The sequence below is a fragment of the Oryzias melastigma genome, linkage group LG10, assembly GCF_002922805.2.
Source record: "Oryzias melastigma strain HK-1 linkage group LG10, ASM292280v2, whole genome shotgun sequence".
NCBI classification, from domain to species: domain Eukaryota; kingdom Metazoa; phylum Chordata; class Actinopteri; order Beloniformes; family Adrianichthyidae; genus Oryzias; species Oryzias melastigma.
Genome location: NC_050521.1, coordinates 20,900,354 through 20,924,513, shown reverse-complemented (window position 1 = coordinate 20,924,513; position 24,160 = coordinate 20,900,354). Strand labels below are relative to the sequence as shown.

Genomic DNA, 24,160 nt, shown 5'->3' with positions numbered 1-24,160 from the left:
GAATGTCCGCTTCCTATGCATCTTCCTCTCATCTCAAATGGTGCGTCTGCCACGTTCAACCGTTAATCAGCACAGATAAGCCGAGTCTTTATAGGCAGGGCAGATTTACGCCGCTCCGCTGGCTGGCTGGACCGCATTCCCAGCAGAGACGGCGGGATAATGCACTGACATCTTCTTGGGAAGGATAAGCTGGCGTAACGGGGGCCTTGACGCACACTCTGTGGACGCTGTGCATTTAAGCTGCGTTTACAGTCCACATCTCAGGGTCCCTCTTTGAGGAAAAAAAAAACTTGCCGCACACAACGTTCACAAACCACACAAGGCTATTATCTAAATGATAGATGAAGTGTGTTATGGTGAATGCACAGGCTGCAGCACAACAGATAAAAGAGGCTCTTCCCACTGCAAAGAACAACAACATTAACATAATACCGAGACAAATGCTACATCCGATTACTGCTGACGCGCCAACGTTACTGTATATGAGCCTAATAATGATCCACCATCAAGCTGGATCCTGTGAGACAACTCCCCGGTTAAGGGTGCACAACTGGCTCTCATTAAACTGTACAAAAAGACTTGAAAGTTGTTGTTTGCATTGAAAAAACACATCAGCGAGACTGCTGTTCAACCAAAGAGACACCACAAGAGTGTTGTATAAAAATAAAATTCATCCCGAAGCAAAAGATGATGCTTTCGCTTTAATCCTGAATCAGACTGCAGCGTGCCCACGAACATGTCATGAATAAAGTTAGTTAAAATATTTATGATGTAATCAGGAGACAATATGTGAAACAGCCACGACCCAGGAAATCTTTGAAAAAGAAGCCAAATACGCTCGAGGTGTTTTTTTCTAAAAGCACGTGGGTTCAATGTAACGCAGGAACATATTCCTAAAAGCCCACATGACATGTTGCCAAAGAAACCAGCACCTTGAAAATTGTCGCTTGATAACATCACAAGCTTCATGCTTCCCTGCAGCCTGGAAGAGTTTACAAAAACTGATGGGGCCGATACGGATCAAAAGCAAAACTTACGTGGGATGGCATCTGAGTGGGTTTTCCATTCAAATGAGGGGGATTTTTTGTAGCTTCATGTCTCGCGAAGCATTTCAAAATATTATTGTTTCAATAACCACACTTGGGAGCAGCGCTCGCTGTGGATGATCTTAATTGAGCGACATTGAATGCAACATTTTTACACTCATTTTTGGAAATGAGCCCATCTTTTCTCACAGATTGTGGCGCTCTTATCGATTCTTCTCTGTGTGCCAGCTGCTCTAGCGCAGCGTATGAATCCAGACGCCGTTTTTCTCATTTCAGGATCATCTCTAATAATTGCACTGATTTGGGGAGCAATCAATTACAGCGATGTGGCAGAGGATCCTGACTGGCAGATTTCCAGGAACAAGACTACAGCAGGAGATGCGACTGGAGGAAAAAAAAAGTCCCTGAGAATTAAACAGCAGAGTAAAAAGTTTCATTAGGATGAAGTATCTAGTGTCACAACAACAACTTTGCCTTATGAAGCAAGTGCCACCATTCTGTAGAATCTCATTAAAAGGAAAATTCAACATCACATTAGTCTGTGTCTGTGTGTGCAGTCTCTGTGGCACCACTGGGCTGCTTTTTTTTTCTTTTTTTGCACTTCTAAAGATCAAAATCTTTTAAACTGATTACAGAAATGAAACATATACGAGGTTTTTCAGAGGAATAAGAGTCGGTGCTATAAATCTACGGTGTTTTTGAACAAACTGCTTCATGCCTGTAGAAAAAAAGAGAAAAAAAACTATTTTCTGTGGCGACCTTCTCTGATGTGTCAGATAAGGAAACATTTCTGTCCGAACTAACACAATTTCCCCCCACATCTGTGGAGAAAGCTTTACTGATGTTGAACCGCTGGAGTCTTGTTTTCTGAACTCGGACTTTTAAGAACTTTGTTGTGGATTTTTTTGAAGTGGTATTTTTTTCTAAAAACAGCAGCAAACATTGACAAATTTCAGTGAATGAAGCAGAGAAATCTACTTAGGAGAAGGTCAAGTTAGCTGTATTTACATCCATTTTTAACAGTAATTGAAAGTATTAATCACAGGAAGAGCTCTGCTGACTCAGAAACCATCCCAGATGACTAGTTTAGTTGTGTTTTGGTTCACTTTATGGGTTTAAATCGTTTTTAAAGACCCATTCCAGTGAAAATTGGGTTTTTAAAATGTTTTTCTCATGATGGAGGACATAAATAAAGAAAATAACGCTAAAACTTATTTTCTGAGTATGTTTTTATCCAAATTGTTTTGAATCAAGAGCAGACAAAAAATGGCATCAGCTAGCTGGCCACAAACAAATAGATCCTTCGTTTTCCCTGTCCGAGCTGGCATCTGGCTCCAAAAACTGTACACCTGGATAGTTCCAATGGTACTTTTTAGTTGGTAGTAATTTTAGGTTGGGATTGTGGCGGGCTGGGTTTAAAGAGTGGATTAATCGATCTGAATCTATCCGAGTCCACTAAACAAATGATCGATCCATCGACTAGAGATCGATCTTAATCCAAAGAAGACGTTCTCTCGCGTGAACTTCAGAGATTCGAAGTGTTTGGTTGCAAACGAACATGGATAGAAAGGTTTCGATTAAAAGCAGGTGTTTAAATGTGCGAAACTAAGTGCAAAAATTGAATCGAATTAAAGGAATAAAAAAAAACTTGAATCGAACCGATTTTGGAAATGATTGCAGATACTTAGCCCTAGGGATAAACATTTATTGAACACACTAAAACTACATTTTTACAACTTTAAGAATGTAACTTTTTAACATGACTATAAATCAAAACAGGCGAGAATATTATTCCAGAATAAATCAACTGAAACCTTAAATAACTTTCAATATTTTAATATATTTTGTTAAAATTATACAAGTTAGAAATTAACGCAGATAACACCGGGCCATTAATAACAATAAAATAAAATGATGTGGAGGGCCGGATAGAATTACCCGAAGGGCCGGATCCGGCCCCCGGGCCTCGACTTCAACACATGTGCCGTAGCGTATACGGAGCTCTCCTGCTGTAAGCTACAACTTTTTTTCTCATGTTAAACAAGTTAAAAAACCAAATTTGTTGTGAAACTTTACAATGAAGTAGAAAGTGTTGGACTTTTAGAAAATCGCTTCTTTTTATTTTAAGATTGTTGCTTTCTTTTTCTTTTAAATATTTGTCCTTATTTGATTATTGTTTTAATGTTATTATTAATTTGGACATAATTGTATTGTCCTTGAAATTGCTAATAAAGACAAAAAAAAACTCCTGCTGTAAGCTAGTGAGAGTGTGTAAACAGATGGACGATGGGAAATGGGGGCGGGCTTACTTCATGCAAACAGTCATGCCCTCAAGCAAATTTTAAATGATGCCACTCTGCTAAAAATATGTCCTAGAAAACGACGCAGGTGTTTTGGATTTTGGCCAAAAACAGCATAATCGTAATTAAAAACGAGCACTGGGATGATTCTTCAATAGATCAAAAGATAATAGAAATGAAACATTCAGATGTTTAGCGTCTTCATCCAAAAATTCTCGTCTTTTTTTTTGTTTCTTTGCTAAATTATTGATTCGAAGTAATCAAGATTTTAAAAGTTGTTTCTATAAACTCTAAGAATACCAATTAAATATCTAAAAATGCAATAAACACGTGAATTAGTTCAGAGATTAGTTCATTCCATCTGGTTCGCCTGAAAGAAATCGCCTGAGTTCTGTGATTAAATGCACATTTTATTACCTTTAATTAACCAGATAAAAGCCCGTTTGAGTTCAAAATGGTTACCTCTGCTCTGAACATTCTATTCCAATCTGTTTCTAACAAAGAGCTTGGTCAAGAAGAAGTAGATCCCCTGTTTTCTTAGGGAGTTGAAGCTGGAAGGTTTCGAAGAGGAAGATGCCAAGTCTCTGCTCAGGCTGGTGGGAGCAGAAACTTGAGACGTGGAGCAGTTTGATGTCAGGTTTTAGATCATGATCCAAATATCTCAAAACATATCTGATATCTGGTTTTAGGTGTGAGAAGTCAGCGAAAATGGAGGTCAGATATTTCTTAAATCTCATTAATCCACAATGTTTAGTTTTCTTGCAAGCTCAACTCGACTCCTGTTAAACACCACTGTTTTAATATCTTTAGTACATTCTTATCAATGTAATATGGTTTTATGCTGACAGTGGTCTATAGAGATCCTAAACAAACATGATTATCCAAAGATCCTGACAAAAAAATTGTCCAATCTCAAACAGCTGAATCCAGAAAAGTGGGGATGCAGGTGAGTCAGAGTCCTGCAGGGCTTCTGAGAGCTTCCCCCCCATCCATCTATAAACACGCTTGCTTAATAGCTCAGCATTTGTTGGAGTTAAAAGAAAAAAAAAATCACTTTGGAGCAAAGCTCCGGTGCTCCGACTGGTGTGAAACAGCGGTTTATCTTTTGCTGCTCCATCAGGGATAAAGCGGTTGTGTCTACATCCTGATGAGCAGAATCGCTAAGTTTGCAGCAGAGCAGCTGAGTAAAATAGTGAATGTCTCAGTGGGGCACATTTGTCGGATGTTTCAGCTGCAGAGCCTCAAAGGACTAGCTCATCTGACACCCACTGCTGACCCTCCTACCGTCATTCCAGGCAGGACGACATTATCCCTGCTGTGAAAGAGTAGCAGCCAGCAGCCAATCCAGAGCCAAAGCCCCCTGTGGAGACATGAATTCCACCCCAACCTCCTGTTGAGCCTGACTCCATTTCTAATGTTCAGACTAAGGGGAATGTAAATGAAAAACCTATGGACAAGCAGCCAAAACCTGCCCGGGAACCAGACTGGGCTGTGGTTTCAGACTTTCCTGCCACTCCAGCTCCTCCCATTGAACCTGTGGTCTTCGCTGCAGCAGCAGAAACCTGACTGAAACGGGGCCAGCATCCAGTCCGTTCACAGACTCGGCTGCGGTTTCGGCTTTTCCTGCTCCCCTGACTCCTCCCGTTAAATCTGTGGTCTCTGCTGTGGTTTCACCTCCTCCAGCTCCTTATACACTACCCACCCAAAGTCCTGACAGCACCGCCGTGGTCCGACAAGGAGCTTACACATGAAAAAGCGCAGCTAAGAGAAAACCTCTGCAATAATCGGAGATTTACCAGCCACTCAAATGTCCACCTCTTGATCCTGCGGGCATTTTTGTTGAGCAAAGTGGTTCTTTCAACCTGAGATGCATTTCAGATGACAAGACACTGAGTGAGTGTCTTATTTAAAAAAAAAAAAGTGCAATCTGGAGTCAAACAACTTCTATCCAAAGTTTGACTAAAGTAACTATAAGTTCTTACATTTGACAAAAACTTTTCGTCCGTTTAAATGCAAATGAACCCCCAAATGTTTGCTGCAGGTTTCTCTTTCAAGACTGCAATTAAACTCTGTGGTCAATATTAAACAATTGTGATTTTTAATGTTTTTGTTCTGTAAATGCAGTAAACAATAGAAAGGATTAAACTTAAAGTTGTGTCATTTGAGTTTTGCTTTCAAAATAAAAGCTCAAACTAAAAAAAATATTTTGAAACAAAAAAAAATATTATTTTGTTTGTGGATTTGAGAATATTTTTAAGTCAGAAAGTCAAAAAAATATATATATTATATGAATAATACAAAAAAAAGGTTTTCCCCAAATATAAAGCTGCACTGTAATTAAAGATTCAAAGCTTCTTTTTAAAACAATTTATATAATTTAAGAAATTAAAATAGGTTATAAGCCATAAATAGAAACATCCTAAAATTGGATTTTTTTTTCTAAAAAAAAAATAGCTCTAAAACAATAATTACATACAAGCTCTTTACCATCAAAATCATGGGTGTCAAACTTAATTGAACAGGATAAACATTTACTGAACAAACTAAAGCTAGATTTCTAAAACTTTAAAAACTTAACTTTTAAACACTACTATGAATTAAGACACAGGCACTTTAAACTTGTGGACTTGTGACCTTTGCAAACATAAGCAGCTAGATTTTTATTTTATTTTACTTCTGTATCTTATATTTATTGTAAATTATCCTCTTAACCTCATACTGCAGTACATTTCATTGTATATTATGCTATTTATGTATATGTATTTAAATAAAATTTAAATTTGAAATTTGTAAGACAGGCAAATAATTTATTCCAGAAAAAATTAATTTAAATCTTAAATAACTTTTTTGTCAAAATTATACAAGTTAAAAATAATAAAATAAAACGATCTGGAGGGCCTTGACTTTGACATATGTGATCTAAATTAGACAATTTTAATCCAGTTTTCATTAAATTGTGCATCTTTTAAAATCAATATGTGAACTCAATTTTAAACATGTGAAAAAAATTAAATTATTTGCATTTCTATCACTCTTTGTCTGTCTATTTGGACCCAAAAAGCCAAAGATTGAGTAAAAATATTTTGAAAAAACAGTTTGCTGGTTGGAGTAGTGCACGGAGACGGAGTGCCTGAAACTCTCCACAGCTAACACCACTCCGCCTCAAGCAATGCACCTCCAGCTGTTGCTTTGGGTCTGCATCAGCTGCCATTAAATCTCAGTTTTGCTGTGAAGCTCCTGAGGGTTGACTGCGTGTGACTGAATGTGAAGCAGAGATTATTACCCAGAGTGCTCGGCTGCCTGCTGCGGTTGAGTGAACATTATGAAGCATAATATCAACAATAAATCATCTTTCCTGTCAAACTTACAGGTGATGTAGTAGTTGAGTTTCCTCCTGAACTCCAAGCCCATGTAGTTGGGACTGAACTCCTGGAATTTGATGGTGAATTTGATGTCCTTCTCAGGCTTGTTGCAGTTGACCAGTACATTCGGATCGAGTACAGTACTGCAGCTCTCCGCCTGCTCTCTTTTCACCAGGTACAGCTTGTAGTACTCATAATCTCTTCCTTGGTCCGCTTTGGGACAGATGATGTCCAGTTTGTCTCCGATGTCAGGGTAGATCACTAGGCCCTTTCCGGCAAGAAACCTGGCAGACGAGAAAAGAAGTATTGGTTACCACTTCATAAAAACACAGTTTATACAGTCTTAATACTTTGAGCTGTGGGAGTTATTGGTTTAGTTTTGTCTGACAAGGCCTTTACGGAGGAAGCGTTACATGTTGCAGCTTGACGCTGCTCGGAATTAGCCAACAGAGCATTCCACATAAATCCCCTGAAGTTTTTCTTCATACTTGGACACGAATCAAAGCATACCTAAAGTTTACAAAAAAATGAAACAAGATGGCCCAACACAAAATGGCTCCCATAGATGGGATTAGAAAGATTTCTGATGCCGGTGCTGCAGCCGATCTTAGAGGAAGACGGCGGACGGGATGATGAAGGTACACCTCCCGCCCGTCGCGATCATCTACCAGAGGATAAAGATAATTGATGCAAGATCCGTTTTTTGATCTCCTTTATTACCTAAAAAGGGGAGAAGAGTGTGTGACGTTGTGTATGTCCATGCATGTGTTTATGCGTGCAAGTCGGTCAGCAGAATGAGCTGAGGTTGCAATCCTGTGGGAGAGGTGGGGGGCAGATGGGCTGAATCATTGTTCTGGACTTGTTTGAAGCTTAAAATGTCAACATGGTTCAGCTCTGCTGTCCCAGTTAGCCAAGCATTAACCCAGACAGCCGGACTGACCACGGGTGTGTTTATGCACTGGCGCGTACGTGCATGTGTGTGTGCGTGCGTGTTGTGATCGCAGACTGTGAGCACAGCAGCAGGGCTATCTGCTAGATCTGCCCATGCCAGCGGATTTAGGCAGGATTTAGCAACGCGCGATGCATTTGTTGTTCTTCCTGATCCCTCACGTTTTAACAAGACATCAGCGACCGGGGGCCCTCGCTAGCTCCCTCTGTCTCCCTCTCAGAGAGTAATCTCACCTTATCTGCTGTCCCTCATTTCATCATCACACACATCATTTCACCACTAAATGACTGACTCTTCGGTGAAAAGAGGGCAGTCATGGGTTCTGAGAGGGACTGATAGAGGAGCGAGGGGGGAGTGCAATCGCAGGTCATCTTACAAAGTTAAACACTGGCAAATAGCCAATATTTTTAAAATGAGACTATGTAAGGAGGCACATTCTCTCGTGATAGCCAAAGTTTGAATCTTTTATTTCTTAATATAAAATATAAACGCTAAATGTTTCTCAAAGACTAACTGATCATCTGCTGACAGAGTTTTTTAATTATAACTGAATCATTTTTAGGTGTAACAATTACTCAACTTAATTGATGAATCGATTTGAATTCCAACGATCCAACCAGATTGATCTGTCTGAGGCAAGTTGTTAATTGAATAAATTTGATTATATTACTATTGGAAAATACCACTTGGATTAAAGAATATTTAACTTACAGTTTATTATCTGCAATAAAATACAAGTAATCTTGGAAACTTCACCTGCACTGTTCAATAATTATTTATCCTTGAGTCACACTGGTTACATTTTTGGCTAAAGATGTCCTGGATCAATTTTAGTTAAGAGAATCAGATCATTAAAAATGAACCAATATCAAATACGAATTGTATTAACAAACAAAAATCATGAAATGACTCAAATTGTTGCTCAAACAATGTTACACTCCTACTTTTTAGCCAAAAACTGTCATTTTGTAGGACATAGTTTCTCCAGAGTGGCAGTAATTCATTAGAAATTTGCTGATGAGTTGTGGGTGGGACCACTGGCGCCAGGGCTGACACGATTAGTCAAAAGTCACGATTGAAATAGTTGACGACTTAATTAGTCAATTAGTTGTTTTTTTTTTTTTTTTTTTAAACTCAAAACTCCAGTGCGTACTTTCTGTCTTTGACACACATGTGCAGTAGTGCTAATCCAGGTCAGTAGTGATGTCACAGGAAGTTGTGGACCATAACAACACACCAACAGAGCTTGAAGGTGGGAAACAAATAAATAAATAAATAAATAAATAAATAAAGGACAAATGTGTCCAATGAAATATCCACAAGACAGAACAAAACAGAACCGCAATGCATGATCATCTGAATAGTGAGTTACTCAAAAGAGATCAAGTCTTTCTGCAAGACATTTAGAAATGCTAACTTTCATGGTTACAAGCAAGAGCTTCATACAGTTTGAAATTATAGAGTGTAGTAAGGTTGAACACAGTTGTGAGCGCTCAGCAACACAAAATGCACTTTTGTTGTATTTGAGTGAGTGAGATCAAAACGTTATCTTTGGTGAAACTTAGTTCCTTTGTTTTAAATTTTAATCTCATTTGATTTAAGCTTTAATGCCAGAACAAATAAAAGAAGCTGCATGATTCATTAAAAGTTTAATAAACTATCGTCTTAATTGTCTTTATTTTTAGTTAGCATATAGCTTAAACACTTTAAGTTTAGAGCTAATGATGTGCGTTTTACATCCAGTCTATGTATGACCCGATTAGTCGACTAATTGAAAAAATAATCCATGATTAGTCGACTAGTAAAAAATTGGAGCTGAGCAACCCCACCCCCTCTTTCCCTCCCCGTTACTGAGAATTCTGGATGAATGTCTGAATCTACAAATTCCAAAATCGAGTTCACTAGAAATTTCCCAGAAGTCTTGGTGAAAAACCAGATGCTCTCTACATTAGATAATTGGACCACAATGCATTGCGGTCGAACAATTTTTGTGAAAAGAAAAAAAACACGTTTAAGTGTAGTTTTTTTACCAAACAATCCACATTTTCATCATTTTCAGTAGGAGTCCTAAAATGTTCCAATTGATTTGATTTTCACTCCTGAAATCAGTGACGTCATATCCGGCGTTTGGCAAAACAAAAGTAAAGTAGTGACAAAATTGCTTATAAAATCCAGGGCGCTAGATAATCCCTCACTATATACTTTTTTATTAGTTAGGGATTAGGGTAGGAATTCGGACATAGCCTCTGTCTATGCACTCTCCCACTAGCTTACAGCCTTTCAAATCCGCAATCTAACTTTAGCAAAAGCCATATTGGAGCAATCTAGCTGTACAGTTTAGAGCCAGATGCCAGCTCAGACCAGGAAAATGAACTTGTACATGAATCTAGTCATCTATAAGTGGATACACTAAAATAGAGCGCAGTTTGTGGCCTGCCAAGTGTATTTTCTACTTCACAAGGGATTTATTCGTCTGCTCCTGATTTAAACTGATTCGAATAAAGAAATACTCAGAAATTTGATTTTAGGCTTAATTTTCTTTATATATGTCTCCCAAAAGATTCAAAACGTGATTTTTGTAGGAATGATCCTTATTTTCTGCAACAGTTGGAATGGGGTGAGACGTTATTTCTCAACTATTGTCTGATGATGGAGTCGAGGGGAGGGGGAGACGCATTAATTCAAGGGGCGATAAGACAGAGGACACGGGGTTTCCTTTGTCCTACATCTCTCAATGATTTGCTGGTGTTCAGCGGCCGCCCTCGTGTGTGCATGTGAGCAGACATATGATTTACACAGAGGGCTGCGCGGGCGCGCACACACACCCCGTCAGGGTGCACGTGCATGTGTCTATGAAGACACAGACACAATCAGTCTCTAATTGGATCTACAAGATGCATCAGTGAGGCATAAACAAGTTTCCATGGCAACATTAGGCTTTGTTAGTGACCGCCCCCCTTCTTTTTTTCCCCCTCTATCTCCCTATCTCTGCTGCTTCCCCCCCACCACTCTCCACTTCAACTCTGCGATCTCATTCCGTTCTGCTTTATCCTTTCCTCTTATTCATCTCTTCAACATTTCCCTCAATCTTTTTTTCCCTGTCACCCCCTCAATCCTTCCCCTGACTCACACAGAATGACAGAAAAACAGAAACTGAGGTAAAACTGAGGCAAAACCAGGCAAATGTGGAATGAGACTTTCCACACTTTATATATAAGCTAAATATTGTCAAAATATATTTAAAAAAACTAAAAAACCCAATAAGTACTCCACCACACTTCTGTCTTACAACCTACTTACTTCATTATCATAGTAAGTCTCAGCAATTTAGATTAATAATTAAGATTTCCAAAACCGTAATACCTTAATATCCCAGAAGGATTTATTGCAAGCCGGCCTCCGTCATTGATTCAATTTTAGGAGCAGGCCTTATAGTTGGCGGTTAGATAGCTACCCTAAGTGAATTCTCTTGCTTCTGTTTCCCAGCCTTTGTTAACTGTCCTCTATAATGAGGCTCTGGCTGCTGTGGAGGTCTGGAAGCGCCATCGCAGATGGGAAAGAAGCAACATAAAAGAAATAGGGCAGCAATTAGTGTTTAGCCCAGTTTAAAAGCCCTCCACTTGGCAAGCAGCAGCCCAGCTCCAGTCCAGGATGTGAAACTAAACTGGTGGGCTGGGACTTTGTCTCCTGTTTGTCTCTCTGTTGGCTTAATCAGCACCACTCCGGTGCTACACACAGCCACGCAATGGAGAGGAGGAGGCGAGTGACTGAAGATTATTGTACTTTTGAAGAGGTCGAAAGGGAAAAACTGGGGGAAAAGGGAGGTTGAATTGCATCTTTCATTCATGTTGTCTGGAGACTTTTTAGGACCTGTTGATGAAAGGAGTTGGAGAGCACAGAGGAAGAGCTGTGCAGATGCAAATAATGCTCCTGGGAAATGACCCCGAACGTGAGGGAGCCTTTATCCCCCTCTCATGTCAAACGAGGTGGATCTGCCAGAACCAAACAAAATAAAGAGAATCATTTTCAAAACAGCCAAATGAGTTTGGTTTTGTTTCATCTGGATGACTCAATCCTGTAAAGAACTTATGCAAACAGGCCAACGCCACAGCCCAGCAGAGGACGGAACAACCAAAAAAGACGAGAACTCCCTTATTTTCCCTCTTTGCATTCCACTGGTGAATATGAGCACATGATCTCACATATGCAAGCCCACAAAAAAATAATAAAAACACTCCCCCCACGGTCTCCCGTACTCTGTCACACTCGTACATGGATGTGGGAGTACACAAAAGCACTGTGGGGTGCATCCTGGGCCTTCCCAGCCCAACTTCCCAGCCACCCCTATTCAAGAACTCTGCCCTCACCGACTTTCATATAAAACGCTGCCCACACTAAGGCCCACTCAAAGCCCCTAACAGAGCCTCAGTCCGCCCCTTCCCCCTTATGTTCTCCACCCCCATCCAGCCAGCTCAAGCCTCAGCCCTGAGCACTGCACCGGCAGTCATTGTTGGGTGAATGGACCTGAGACACTGGATCTGAGGGAGGAGGAGGAGGGATCATATCAAGACAATACAGTTTAAATTGTATTCCCTCCTCTTTATGCTGCATTCATCTACTCCAGGAGAACATTCCCAGATTCCAGGTCTTCTCCGTGTCTCCTACTGCATTCAACTTGTCCCTAAGAGGGCAAAAACATTTGAGCGTATCCCGCGAAAACAAGCACACGCCTACACACTCTACATGTGGTCTTCAATGCAACAGGTACTTAATTCCCTCTGATATCTGAAGGGTATTTATCACACCAGGCAAAATGTTCCCAAATCTATTATTACTTCAGCTACATTATCCACAAAATCAGCTGTTTACCCCTATTACGAGAGAGGACACTTTCCATAAGGCAGATATTTATGGTAATTTGAATCAATACGCCAGGGGTCAACTGAGCGGACAGATTTTATGCTTTCTAGTGAAGCACAACACTAATTCATCCACATGACAGGGTTACACTGAAGTCAGTAAAGAACACAAAGCTATGTTATGCAAAGGCCATTGTACTCCAGCTCTTGTGTAATGTGAATAGCGGCGGGGATTTAAAACTGACTAACTTGCCTGAAGCAGCCACTGTTAGGTCTAAATGTGAGGCACGAATGTAAGCTGTTCTCAATCAAGTCGGTAATTTTGAAATGAAAGGCCGATAGCAGAGGCTGTTTGAGCCTTAAAAACCGCTTTTCAGATCCATCAAGACCTAGCCACAAAGGCCCACAATGGAAACATTCAAGCGAGAAACTCTGAAATGGCTTCGCTCTTGATGTGTGGTTAATATCCTCCCAGCCGACGCCGTCCGTCAGATCGTGATCACCAGAGAAATGTGGAGCTCGACCCATCTTCGTAGAAGGTGGGACGGTCACCGGTCCGGATTTGTAGCCTGTGGCCAAGCTTGCATACATTGCTGGCTTCTGTCAGGCGGGGGCAGATGCTCTTTAGGAGGCCCAACTATAAACACACAAGCATAAACACAAGCCCCGCAGCATACACTCACCGATTTCCTCAGATGTCAAACACGGTAAACAAGTGGCCTCAGCACTGGAGAAGGCCACACACACTCATAGACAGTCACACCGACAAACACAGGCATCCTGAAATTAAGCAAAACAAGCTCCATCTGGCTCCTGAATTGTTTAGCAAAGCAGGAAGGATTTGACCCTTAATATAGAATTGGAAGACAAACTGGGGTATTGGATAAATTAAACCCAAGACACAATGTTATTTAACAGAGGAAGGACAGAAATGACAACTTGCTGTAAAGCAGAAACTTAAGTACTCCTCCCCTCAGGCTGTCCCCGTTAAAGAAACAAATGATAATGTCAGAGGCAGAAAAGTCAGACAGAGTTTCCTGAATTTAACTTTGAGAAGAGCTGCTTCTGTACGTGTGAACACAGACGCCCTCTCGCTCTCACAGACTAACACACTCTGGCCTCTGACAGCTCAGTCAACAGGCTGGCATGCAGAGCAGATCAGATTTACTGTGACTCATAACAGTTGCACACCGGCGAGTTATAGCGCAGGCACGACACGCACCTCTCGTGTCCCTCAAATAAGCTTAGAACGCTCGCCTTCTATCGCTGTCACATGACGGGTTAGCCTCACACAATCAGTGAGTGTAATGAGCTAACGAGATGGCGTCCAGATGGCCTTGCCACGAGGAGGACAGAAGTGGACGATGCTGCGAGACGAACAGGCTGAAGAGGACTGTTGAGTGAGAGGAGTGTAAGGAGTCATTAGGGAGGAGAAAGAGCATAATCTGTTTCTTCTTATGGCCTCTGTGGTTTCTGTCAGTGCCGAGCCCATCCCTCTTAAAGAGCAGTGGAGTTTGAGCGAGCAAAGAGTGTATGCGGTTGTGATTGAACGTCATCCACCGTATCACTGACAGCAGGAGAAAGCCCAGACTGCGGCTCTTTGGGTCTCCACTTATTCATCCAGAAGCCTGAGCTCTTCCAGCTGGACGACTGCGAGGAGGAGAGGTGAGGAAAGGAGAATAAAGAAGACGATTCGAAACAAACTTAACCCGAAGTTCCGATGTTTGTCTGCGACTTAAAACGCGCTCTACCCTCCTCCACCTCTGGTTCCTTCCCTGACCACAGCGTATCACGCTCACACACTCACAAACACACCCAGCCAGCTGCCTTCCATCACCGAGGCGCAGCCACAGATGGGCTCTGCATGCTTCGTAAAGATCTCTCCACAGGCCTCGTCCAGTCACAGCCAAACCCGGCTGGCCCGGACTCACTGTAATGTGTGTTTGCAGTACATGTGTGCATACAGGCCAGAGAGGGTGAGTGTTGCAGCGCCAAGTACCCCCGAACCAGCCAAAGCTGTGATACAGAAAAGAATCCCTCAAGACCCAGAACAGTGTGGACGGGTTGGACTTCGGTGCAGGAGAGAAGACTCAAGAACCTCCTCTGATGAAATATTGCACCACCGTATATTGTTTTCCATTTGGCGGAGGGAAAAACTAACAGTAATGTTTATCAAACCCACACAGCTTGCCCAAGTAGTGACCAGAGGCCATTTTTTTCCATCCCTTTCAATACGTCCATTGAAAGACATTAAAAATAACCTCCTTTAATTTAGCAGACTGGTTTACAAAGCTCAGAAAAATCCCTCACACATTTTATTTACCTCTTATGGAAATTCTATCATAATTACACACTCATAGCCCCATTTTGCAGCAGTTGCCCTCCTATCCCAGAACGGCTCGACACAGTTAACTTCTGTTGGAACAATAAGGCAAAGTGAGCCGTTGAAGATGAGAGACAGGATACACTTTGGAGCTTAAGTCGGCTAAATCTTTAACTGCATGCTTGAAAGGAGTCAGATGTCGAGCTCGCCGGTGGAGGAGGTGTCACAGCCTGGCTCAGCAGTTTTATTTAACACCAACACATCTGGGAATCAAATCAGCTCCTAACTGGAAAAAAAAAAAAAAAAAACACACCAGGATCTTCAAAACAAACCTGACACCCATTGCTAATGAGGATTTTCTAAAAAGGAATTTGTTTGACATTTGGAACATGTTCGTTTTTTTTTTTTTAAATCAATTTTTATCTGTTTGTGAAAATTCAAAATTAGACCAAACCAAGCAACTGTTTACTTGGCATACTCAACTTCACTTAGCTTGGCTTAAAAAAGCCTTTGGAATTAAATCAGGGCTGACTTTGTTCTTCCTCCAAACTGCATTTATCTTGTAGAATTATTTTCGTACCATTGACGATACTTATTAAGTGTGAAGTTAAAGGATTTATAAAATCTGCTAAGTGCATTTTGTGTCTTCTGTTCCCCAAAGCCAAACAAGTCATTTCTCTTATTTCCTTCTTAATCTAGCTAACAGACTTGTTTACCGTCCCCTAATAAAACTATTGTAAATTGAAAAAAGTAAAATGTATGCAATGCCAAACTAAATACAATATTTTAGCCTTCCAGAGAGCATATCACATTCTCTCCCAGAAAATTAACTGCTTCTAGTTCAAATTTTACAGCAAAACTTTACAACCAAAATGGAGCCGAGTCTATATTTTATAAGCCTGTATGTTGTTAACAGGTGTTAATATGGCACAGTCAGACAATTTGGAAAGACACCAAAGCCTTCTTGGAAGAACAAAGGGAAGACTTGGTGCACAAAAAGCAAATCAATCAATCTCTCCCGGAGCCCGTCTGGCTTTGACAGCACGGCTCTGAACCCCAGACGTAAAAGATAGCGCGCTGCAAAGTTCAAAATACTTTCATTGTCCATCTGTCACTACGAAAGACAATTGCATGGGGAAGGGAGGGAAAATACTAACACAATATTTATCTTGTGTCCCTTCCCGCCTGACTCGCTCTTTTTTAATGTATTCCTGCTATTGTGAGGAACACAGAGAGATGGATGGGTAGGGGAGTCCGGTAGGTGATATGTGTCTGCTACAAGCACAGCGCAGTCACTCACACAATCCCACAGTGTTCAATCTCAAAAAACAGCAATAATTCATTCACAAACATATTTTTTTCTTTTATTTATTTTTGTGACATTCTTGCTCATATTTCTACATCTGTAACGTTGGAAAACGCTTCCCGAGGGAAACTGGGAAAGTCAAACAGCTGATGACATGTCACCCCATGAACCCTTTCTTTTTTTTTTAAACACTTGCAGGCAACAGTGATGACTATCTGACACAGACTCTGCTTCTAACCCATTCTCTTTCTTCTTCTTCTTCTTACAGACACTCGGATTCTAGCATCTCTCACCAAGTGCTTGTCTGACCGCATGGTGCACTGTGCTGCAAAAAGAGACCAAAGGAGTCTGCCTCTCTCCTATGCAGAACGCTGCCTTTCAAGGCAAGAAAATCCTAATTATATCATGTCAGAACTGATGAGAAAATGTTTCACTTAATTATGTTTTTGGTGTTTTTGTGTAATTTTTCTGATGATGATATTAAAATAAATTACACAAAAAACTCAATTTCTAACTATTTTTCTATTCAAATGGTTGTGAATCAATCCATTCTGATGCATTAACTTGCAGACAAATAAATCCATGTTTTTCCTATCCGAGCAGGTATCTAACTCTAAACCGGGGTAGGCAAACTTTTTGACTCGTGGGCCAAAGGGTTCCAAAATTTGACAGAATGGCTGGATCAGGAGCAGATTTGTGGCGTACTTTGGTAATTCACCTTGTTAAAGAAAGAAATAACATGGGATCTAGACAAAAACACTCCTTAATCTTGATTAAAAATTACTTTAAAACAGAACATTTTGGTGTTTTGTGCCCATTTTAGTTCCATTTTCACCAATAGGTTGAGGTCCCTTAGGGAAACTCAGGGAAATGCTGCATTCATGTAGTGTTGGAATAATCGTAAAAATTTTGGAAATCACACATGAATATCTGAAAAATAACAAATCTTCAAATACTACACGAATGTAGAGTAACCCCTGGTTTGCATCGGACACGGAAGCACAGCGAAACAGTGCGGGCAGGGAGTGTGCAGTATTCCCTAAACCTCCAGTTCACACCAGACACGTATTTGTTTGCGACGGTCGATAGGTGCTTATTTTTTGTGTTGTTTTTGTGTGTTAATTTGTATCTCTTCAGTCTGTTTAGATACAAAAATATGATGGGGTTTATCAATTGCGGTATTTTATTGTGAAAATTGACCGGATTTTCTCGTGTGTCTTGGCGCAACTTCCTGCCAGAATTGAAGCGGATCATTAGCGACTCTTGCAAAAAATAGAGCAAAAACCAAAATGATAGCTGCACAGTATGAGCCGACTACTACACTGTAGCTAAACAAGGGCGATGAATGGAAGCGGCTTCCGTTCCGCGACGCTTTGCAGCACTTCCGCGTCCGGTGTGAACCTGGCGTAACTTTCTGCGCCCGAACAAAGGTTTATGTATTGGTAGTTCGCCATCTATGGGAAAAAACCTGAACTAGAGGGAAAATAAAACAAAAATACAGGTAATCAAAATAATTTATTCCAGTTCGGTGGTCCAGATTCAATAGTTAATGGGCTGCATATGGTAGTTTATGGTAGTTTGCCCACCCCTGCTCTAAACTGGCTGGATAACTCCAATATTGCTCACCATTTTTTTTCCACCAATGATGTTTGGTTAAGGCTGTGAGGAGCTAACAGTAGAGTGTGTAAACAGAGAACTCTCAGCCATGGGGAGAGAAAAGGGGGCAACTCAAAACAAATTTCTAAAGAACTGCCGCTCTGCAAAAACTATGTCATAGACATTGGCTGTTTTTTTATCTTAATTAATTATAAGACCACTGGGAACGCTTTTAAAATAGATCAAGAGACGATTGGAGTGGGTCAGAGTGGGTTAAAAAAAACTGCGTGGACACATTCCTTATATTTTTTTTCCATTTTGCTTACAGCGATGAAAGTTACAAAAAAAAAAATATGTGCAGTGCAATAAAATTAAGTTTTAACAGTCACTTCTCTGTAGCCATACCTGTTCACTGAGCATGCCCATACCTGGGCCTCACACATGCCTGTTGTGACTGGTCATGCGCTGCAATATGAGGAGTATGTACGACCTGAGGAATTATCCGGTGTTCGAACAGGGACATATCCACGCATGGCTGCTCAAACACACACACACCTGCATGTGGATGCACGTTATTCGCACACGCACATTCTTTTAAAGCCAACAGTAGCGAAACAAGAGTAGATAGGCCTCCCTGTGTACAAGTGACAGAGTGAATTACACGCAGGGCTAAAATGTTGGCTTCCTGTCTCTCAGAACAGCACTGGATGGCTTTCAGATGGATTTTGCAGAGTCTTGTGCAAACAGTGAGTCAATATTGGGGTAATGGCCAATCGTGGAGGATGAACAATTCAAAAGTGATTTTCGGGGGAAATGTGTGTTTAAGGCACTTTTACACTCCAATCTTGTCAGTCAGTTGTCACAAGTTTGGCAGGCAGCCAGCACAGTCTCCATTTACAGCACCTGACAGCACAATTGCACAATTATTCTTAAACTAATAAAAGGAATACTCCTCATTTAACGCAGAACTTGGTTTCGCAACAAGCTAGGAAATCAACAACAAATGTGTGTCATGACCAAACATACAAGACATCCAACATTCAAACCGTCAACCTCTGATATTTATTCGTGTCGCCAGCACTTTCATTATCATAAAGCGTGTTTAATGTTTCTCAGCTGTGTGAGAGGTCTGCCACACTACAGATGATTGAGTGCACTAGATTTAGTGTCTCCCTGTTTCTCCAGCTGCTTTTCGCCTACTTCAGGAGATCTACACACGACCGAGTGGACGCGGAGCGAGGCAGGAAGAAGAAAAACACCAAGAGCAGGGAGGGCAGCGAGCACGGAGAGAATGCGGTGCCAACCAGAGAGGCCCACCATGCCTCGGCCCCATCCCTCCAGCTGAGGGCTTTGATTCGCCTGATTGTCTCCAATATTGAGACACACAATAAACACAACACTTGGCGGCCATTTGCAATTCTAATCAGTCCTCTCAACCGGCCTGGACAACTCAGTCAGAGCCCTCTGGGATATCACTCATCTGGCTGCAAAATAATGACACAGTCATCGCCATGGCTACGATCCTACTACATCCCATGAGCGACAGCACAGAGAGGATATTAAAACACAGGGGCTCTTGGAGAGCTAAATGAATTATCCTGGAGATTAGCCGGATAGCAGGTTAATGAATGGACCGCGCAGGCAACTCCATCCGCCTTGCATTTAGGGGAAACTCACCCCCACATCCTTTAAGCATTACGAAGTAGGCGAGTCTGCAGGTCTACACCTGCTTCTGTGGAGCGTGCTGCAACAGGACTTCAATAAACCATCTTCTTTCAACATCGCTGTGTAAACTGCGCTCGAACGCATCTCGATAAGATAGGAAGCTGTAAACTTCAGCTCTATCAGATATTCCCATGTTGCGTGGCGGTGCTCATTTGGCGTGGATACGATCACTACCCATCATAAATGTTACGATACAGAAGTATTCTCGTCTCCTGAGTCATACGCTAATGTGTTTAAGGAGTGTAAGATAAGCTAAAAGGAAAGCAAGGCTTTGACCCCGAAAACTGAATGCATAAAAGCCCATTTGACAACCTGGATAGCAATAGATGTTTGTAGATAAATGATAGCAAAGTGACATGCAATCAAGCATGTTTTAGTAGCCTTGATGGATTTGCTTTAACCAGTCACCCAGGAGACGAGCATCTTAAATTTATTTGAGAAAATAACAGGCCCATCTTATGAAACTGGCTATTTGACTTGCAAATCGCGGAGATGATTCATAACGGCGAGCGTGTTCCTCTGCCCCTATTTTCACGCTAGCACACGTGCGTTTCGGTGTGTGCGTCGATGCCTGCGCTAGCACGTGAATGACAGCCTGTCAGCGAAAGAGATGTCATTATCTAGCCGATGTCTGCACAAGTTGCAACCTGGGGGAGGAGGGAAAGGGGTCACGTTGCTGGTGGGGTGTTGACATTCTGCGAACAGGAAACATTACTTGATAATTTCTCTCCCGAAAGGAAACACTTGTCATAATCTGCAGTGCCACTGCTTGACCTCATTTAGAGATCATACCAACATCCACAACATAAAAAGTGCTGGTGTCTATGTGCATGTGGGACGCTTATCTATAAAGCTTCATTTCTGTACAGAGGATATGTCTTTAGAATAACAAAGTGGGGATTTCTGTGCTTTGTTCTCAGAGCCTTGAAGAGAGGAGTTCTGGTAAACCTCTCCCCTCCATGTCCTTAGCCTTTGACTTTTCTGTGTAGCAACAATACAAGGGGGTTTTAGTTTGGTGTCCTGCAGTCGATCTGTTGGGACGCTGATAAGAGAAACTGATGGATAGGTTTAATCAGGCAAGCCCAAGGATCAAGACCGTGGGACAGATCAATCAAAGGCTGTGTGGTTTATAAAAGAAACTGCTTTTATCTGTGTCACAGAGGTCTCCGTCTCGTTTTTTTTTTTTTTTTAAAGAAACATTAGCACAGAAAAGTAAGTGGAGTTTAAGCACCCAGAGCTAAGAGGAAATGTGACAAATGAACAGGCGCATCAGGTTATTTTGTTTCTTCTGTCAAAGTACAAAGCGGAATGTCTCTACTCTGTGAGCAGTGTCCCATATGATTTGAATTAAGACTGCAAGTCAGCCCCTAAATCTGCACTGAAATAAAAAAAGATGACAGACAACAGACTACATCAAACAGCAGAGCTCCATATAATAAGTAAGTGTTTTTAATACAAAGCTGCCTCCTGTGTATTTAAAAGAAGTCTTATCAGAAAATGTGACTGACAAGTCTATTCTCTGCTTACAATCTCCGCTCATGATTGTCAGAGACAGCTACACATGTCCCATCAAATCCAAGACAAATTAGTTGCTCTTTCTATCCTCCCTTAGAAGGGAGATCTTATCCAGGCGGACATGCTTAAGCTGTCAGTGGGTTTCTAAAACCCATATTGAACAGCATATTGACTGATGCAATCACGGAGACACACATCATTAGGTTCATTAACAGTGAATGTAGAAGGGGAGGACGGCCTAACTGGTGTAGCGGGAGTCTGCGTCTCCTCTGATAACACTCGCTTTTTAACAAGCGCAGCTCAGGCATAGACTATTGAAATGAAGTGTGTGTGATGCTAATAAATAGCTCGTTTGACGGGATTCTCGTTCGCACGGTTCGCTCTGTGATAACAGGGGGGGATTGTGGCCTCGTAAAAGATGCTCCATGTGTTGTTTTAGGAAGCCATTACAAACTGGGCCATCTCCATTACAAGGGCTATCTGATCATTATTACTGCCATCTGTAACGCACACTCCACGCATAATCTGCACAAGCCAACCACAGCTGACTCCTGAGCTGTTGCACAACACACATTCCTAATAACTTGTACTGTGTACACCCTAAAGTGACACAGCAGCTGCTGCCTTGTCACATTGCTGCTTTCAGCCAAACACGTTTCTCCTGCTTTTAACTGATCCTGATGGAGCCGCCGAAGTCTTATTTGCTGCATCCATGCAACGCGCGTGCAATTTTCGGGCCGGAACTGCTGGAACCCTTCAAAGGCTCATCACAGGACGCACATCTAATGCAGGAAGATGGCTGGTTAAAGCCTCACTAAGCATGCTGCTTTGAAGCCACTGGCCCAGTCCTCCAGTAGGAGCCAAATCATTTCCCTTGCCTCCATCATTGCACGGTGAGAGGGGCGCTCCATTTGGAAGGTGGCATGTGGGGCGCTTTCAAACCAGAGCACCTCGGGAAATGAGACTCTCCAGGATGAACAGGGGGACTTCTTCCACGATAAATAAATTCATGCACCTATGCATATTTCAAATCAGATTTGGAGGCCGCGTAACACACATGCAAAAGCTCGGAATGAATTTCTTGACAGGCGTGAGGTGCAACAATCATCAGTGTATAAATAAATCAGAAAATGCAGCAAACAGACCTACTAAAAGCAGCGACGCAAGCTTGGGCTCGGTGTGCAGAAATGATTCACAAAGGTTTGTCTCCACAGAAAGGCTTTCATCTTGCAGACAGGGGAGAAGAAAAGAGGAGTGATGTGGTGGAGGTTCGGGCCTGTCATGTTTCACAGTTGGGGGGGGGGCTTGAGAGACAGATGAGGAGAACAGCAAAAAGTAGTAAAAGTTTTCAGGGAAAATTAAAGTTGAGACAGCAGAAATGTGGAAAGAGCACCACATTAAGATTAGTGGGTTAAGATCACAGTGTGAAATATCACACTGCTGAGCCTTATGAGAGGCAAAACCATCTCAGTAACTCATTAAAACGAGTCAATGCAGCGCTTTCCTGCTCATTCTCTGCATAGTTCATAAAGAGAGCCGAGAGGTTTTCGAATATTGTGTTTGCTTTAGCAGACCTTCACCGCTATTTCCAATATCGGGGAGATGAGAGGCTTCCACGGCTGAGCACTTCATGTGGGAGAATAAACACACATCTAATGGGGAACATGTGTGTGGCAGATGAAACGGCCTCTATCGTATGAAAAGGATGAAATATAGACCTGTGTCCTGCCGAGCTCCAATCACGGCTGTAGGGAGGTGAAGAGGAAGGGGGGGGGACGGCCGGCGGACCCCCGACAGGCTGTCTCACTCAGCGTGCACACATGAGCTGCCAATACGGCCCTTCTGGAGCAGACTCATGTGGAGGCCAGAGTCTGACAGTGACATCTCCATTCACTCCTGAATTCTTCGTCTCATCCAAACATGCGTGCACAAACACACATGCACAGATGCCAAAGGCCACGGGGGGAGGAGGAGGAGCACCAGAGCATTAAAAAAAAAAAAAAAAAATGGGGGCTTTACTTTACCATGGCATTATGGGAAGATTAGACTTCAGAGCATTTTTACTATCTGATGTCATGTTGGTTTTTCGTTGTCTCTGCGGATGCTGGAACTCGGACCTGATGGCAGGCACATTTCTCTCCATACAAATGCTCCGGCTAGCAGATGTGATTGATTGCAGGTTCCTATTGTATCTGTCTGTTACGGCTGGCTCTGTTGGAAGAGGAATTAGTGGGACAAAAAAATGCTCCACGAATGACTCCATCAATCAAGTCAGCAATCAAAATAATTCAATTAAGAGACCTAAATTCTGTTGGCTTCTGCTCCAACAAACTCAATTTACTGACAATCCATGCGTGGTGGCATTAACTGCACTTTGAGGCTCAAATCTTTATCCATTACTTGAATTTTTTAAATATCAAGGGAAATTGGGAGGAAATAGCTGAGTGCACTGTTTACTTTAGGAAAGGACAACTTTGAAAAAAAATTAAATAAACACAATCGACTTTAAATGCAAGATGGAATTCCAGACAGGCCTTTCAGACAGCTAAACTAATTTGCAAGTTGTTCAAAACACAGGAAACTTTACTCGTGTTTTTAAAGCTTCGGTAAACGGCCATGCATCAGAGCTGCGGGATTGTTGACAGACTGGGAGTGCGAGGCGGCTGAATATGTGTGTAATTGTCTTTTTCTCCCCCCGTTTCCGAGGTGTGACAGGGAATGCGGGGTTGCGCTGGGGCGTCCCGGGGAGCGGCGATTGAAGCGTCAGTCACAGCTGCCACACAGAGCCCTCGCGAGCACCAAATCCCAGGCCCGGCCTTTGCGGGCGGAGGAGCCGAGGCCGAGCCTGGGAGCAGCGGGAGTCCCACAGGCCTTTTCTTCCAGCTTCTCTCACCAGCACAAGAGAGACAGAGATCACGCTGGGAGTTTGCTTAGAAAAGACTCCGCCAAAACTTGGCAGAATGGGTTAACAGAGGCACGCAAACACACAAATGCTTTGCGGGCTGTCTGTCTTGCCTGTGGGCATGGTGGGAAACGAATGAGTGGAAAATAACAAAAAAACAGATCAAACTTCACATTAACTTTTGAAGATTTGCAGAGACAGACAGACAGAATAAGAAAGGGAATACTTGAACTAGATTAACAGTCAAATGAGTGTTTTTTTTTTTTTTTTTTTTTTT

The 24,160-nt window shown here is 41.9% G+C and overlaps 1 protein-coding gene across 1 annotated transcript in view; it reads right to left on the bottom strand.

Annotated features, from left to right (window-relative positions):
• Positions 1–24,160, bottom strand: part of efnb1 (ephrin-B1) — a 69,229-nt gene that overhangs the window by 36,136 nt on the left and 8,933 nt on the right. Inside the window, exon 2 of the mRNA XM_024283820.2 lies at positions 6,715–6,992. Coding sequence (XP_024139588.1) covers positions 6,715–6,992 — 278 coding nt within the window. The remainder of the gene's footprint in view (positions 1–6,714; positions 6,993–24,160) is intronic.